This window comes from Eurytemora carolleeae, unplaced genomic scaffold (assembly GCF_000591075.1).
Source record: "Eurytemora carolleeae unplaced genomic scaffold, Eaff_2.0 scaffold3159, whole genome shotgun sequence".
Lineage (NCBI taxonomy): Eukaryota > Metazoa > Arthropoda > Copepoda > Calanoida > Temoridae > Eurytemora > Eurytemora carolleeae.
This window is the reverse complement of record NW_019399042.1, coordinates 1-2,184: the sequence shown is the minus strand read 5'-3', so window position 1 is coordinate 2,184 and position 2,184 is coordinate 1. Positions and strand designations below refer to the sequence as shown.

At 29.5% G+C, this 2,184-nt stretch overlaps 1 protein-coding gene across 1 annotated transcript; it reads right to left on the bottom strand.

Annotated features, from left to right (window-relative positions):
* Positions 1–223: 223 nt before the first annotated feature.
* On the bottom strand, positions 224–1,891 carry LOC111717699 (F-box only protein 40-like). The gene is made up of 3 exons (XM_023493179.1): positions 1,824–1,891; positions 1,188–1,281; positions 224–331 (listed from the first exon to the last, which is right to left on the bottom strand). Exons 1-3 carry the CDS (start codon positions 1,883–1,885, stop codon positions 224–226), a joined length of 264 nt encoding a protein of 87 aa, XP_023348947.1. The 5' UTR covers positions 1,886–1,891.
* Between the last annotated feature and the right edge of the window lie 293 nt (positions 1,892–2,184).

Sequence of the window (2,184 nt, the reverse complement as noted above, 5' to 3'; positions counted from 1 at the left end):
AAACTTTTAAAAATGTATGTACTTCTAACGATAAGATAATTATGATAATTTAATCATGATAACAATAACAATAAGAATAACAAAACTAAAGAAAATAAAAATAACAAAAACAACAATCATCATTTTATTAAGACTTTTTCTTTGATATGTTAAAAGTTTAAATGGTTTTGATTTATTAAAGAAAAATCAAAATTAAATAGTGAATTCAAATTAAATATACATTCTAAGTTTCAAACCTTACATTCTGACGTTGTAAAGATGCTGAGCAACCATATTGAGTGTTAGGACAGGGAATATACTCCTTATAACAGAGCAGTAAATGTTCAGTTTCCTAAACATATTCAGTGTTATTGTTCAGTTTTCTAAACACATTCATGGTATTATTGGTTAGTTTCCTAAACATATTCAGTGTTATTGTTCAGTTTTCTAAACATATTCATGGTATTATTGGTTAGTTTCCTAAACATATTTAGTGTTATTATGTAGTTTCCTAAACATATTCATGGTATTATTGGTTAGTTTCCTAAACGTATTTAGCGTTATTGTTCAGTTTCCTAAACATATTCAGTGTTATTGTTGAGTTTCCTAAACATATTCAGTATTATTGGTTAGTTTTCTAAACATACTCATGGTATTATTAGTTAGTTTCCTAAACATATTTAGTGTTATTGTTCAGTTTTCTAAATATTTTCATGGTATTATTGGTTAGTTTCCTAAACATATTTAGTGTTATTGTTTAGTTTTCTAAACATATTTATGGTATTATTGGTTAGTTTCCTAAACATATTCAGTGTTATTGTTCAGTTTTCTAAACATATTTAGTGTTATTGTTCAGTTTTCAGAACATATTTAGTGTTATTGTTCAGTTTTCTAAACATATTGAGTGTTATTGTTCAGTTTTCTAAACATATTGAGTGTTAATGTCAGTTTCCTAAACAATTTTTTTTCAAGGAACTGTTCAAGATATTTGAAGGGGGTAATGAACCATACTGAAAATATATTAGTTCTCTAATAGGATTCTTTAATATCGAGAAATAACAGCTGACCAATTTCCAGATAAATCTTGATTTTTCTCCAAGAAAAGATAGAGGTTTTAAGGGATATGTTGTGAATTGCAATTGTCACTTTTTAAATTGGGACACCATTTAAAATAACGTTTACAATCCCCCTTACTAGATATTTCCTACCTTGCAAAGATGAAAGCGAGCTGGGCAATTGTTCCTGCAGGAGATAATTTTACAGGCGTCTAGATCTCCTTTACACTTGTTGGTGTTAAAGCATCTTAACAAAGACAAGTCTTGAGGTCACGCACTAGTACTATTAATTACGCGTTCTATTTTTTAATGCGCGTATCATTAATTAGCCTTTCACGCGTTTTTAAAACGGCAACCAAACCAACCTATGGTCTCCCTCCTCTTAGATACATCTTTTATTACCAATTGATGTTTCTAGTTCCTTTGCTATATTAACTAAATATTTAACAACTATGTTTTTAGTTTTAATTAATTTTCTTATAAATCGTTCAAACCCTTTTCTTGTCATTAAAATTGTATATCTATGCACACAATTCTATATTATTATTACATACAGGATTAACCATAAAGCATGAGACTGAAGAGAGGACTTGAAACCCTTGACATATGACGATCACAAGTTTATATTAAGTTTTTGGTCGTGAACGTAGGCTTTAAATGGCTTATTTAATGATTTGGCAAAGAAATAAAGAAGTTTATAGTTGCGGGAGTCATGAATGTAAGGATTCAGACTGGATCAATTCCGTACAGTCGTCTCTTTCTTGGTGGGTAACCCTGTATATTCCCAACCTGTAGCAATGTTTGTGAAGATCTCCTAGTTCTGAATCACTCACAACCCATGGAAACACCATTTTTCCAGATCTAGAACAGTAAGGAATGGTCTCGAAATTATTAACAATAATATAGCCACACATTTTAGAGCATCTCGTCGATCCAATAGCGAAAGAGAGTTTCCTATTGGGTCTCTTATATTTGTATTGAAATTATGAAAAAACGGGAAAATGATCAAAATACATAAAAAATCATAATAATTTCATAAAAGATCATTTATGATCATTATTAGAAACGTGCTTAAACCAAATATTATATGTGTAGTGAACTTAAAGGGACTGTCAAGTGTCAATGTAAATTCAAGGGACGCTTAATTGAT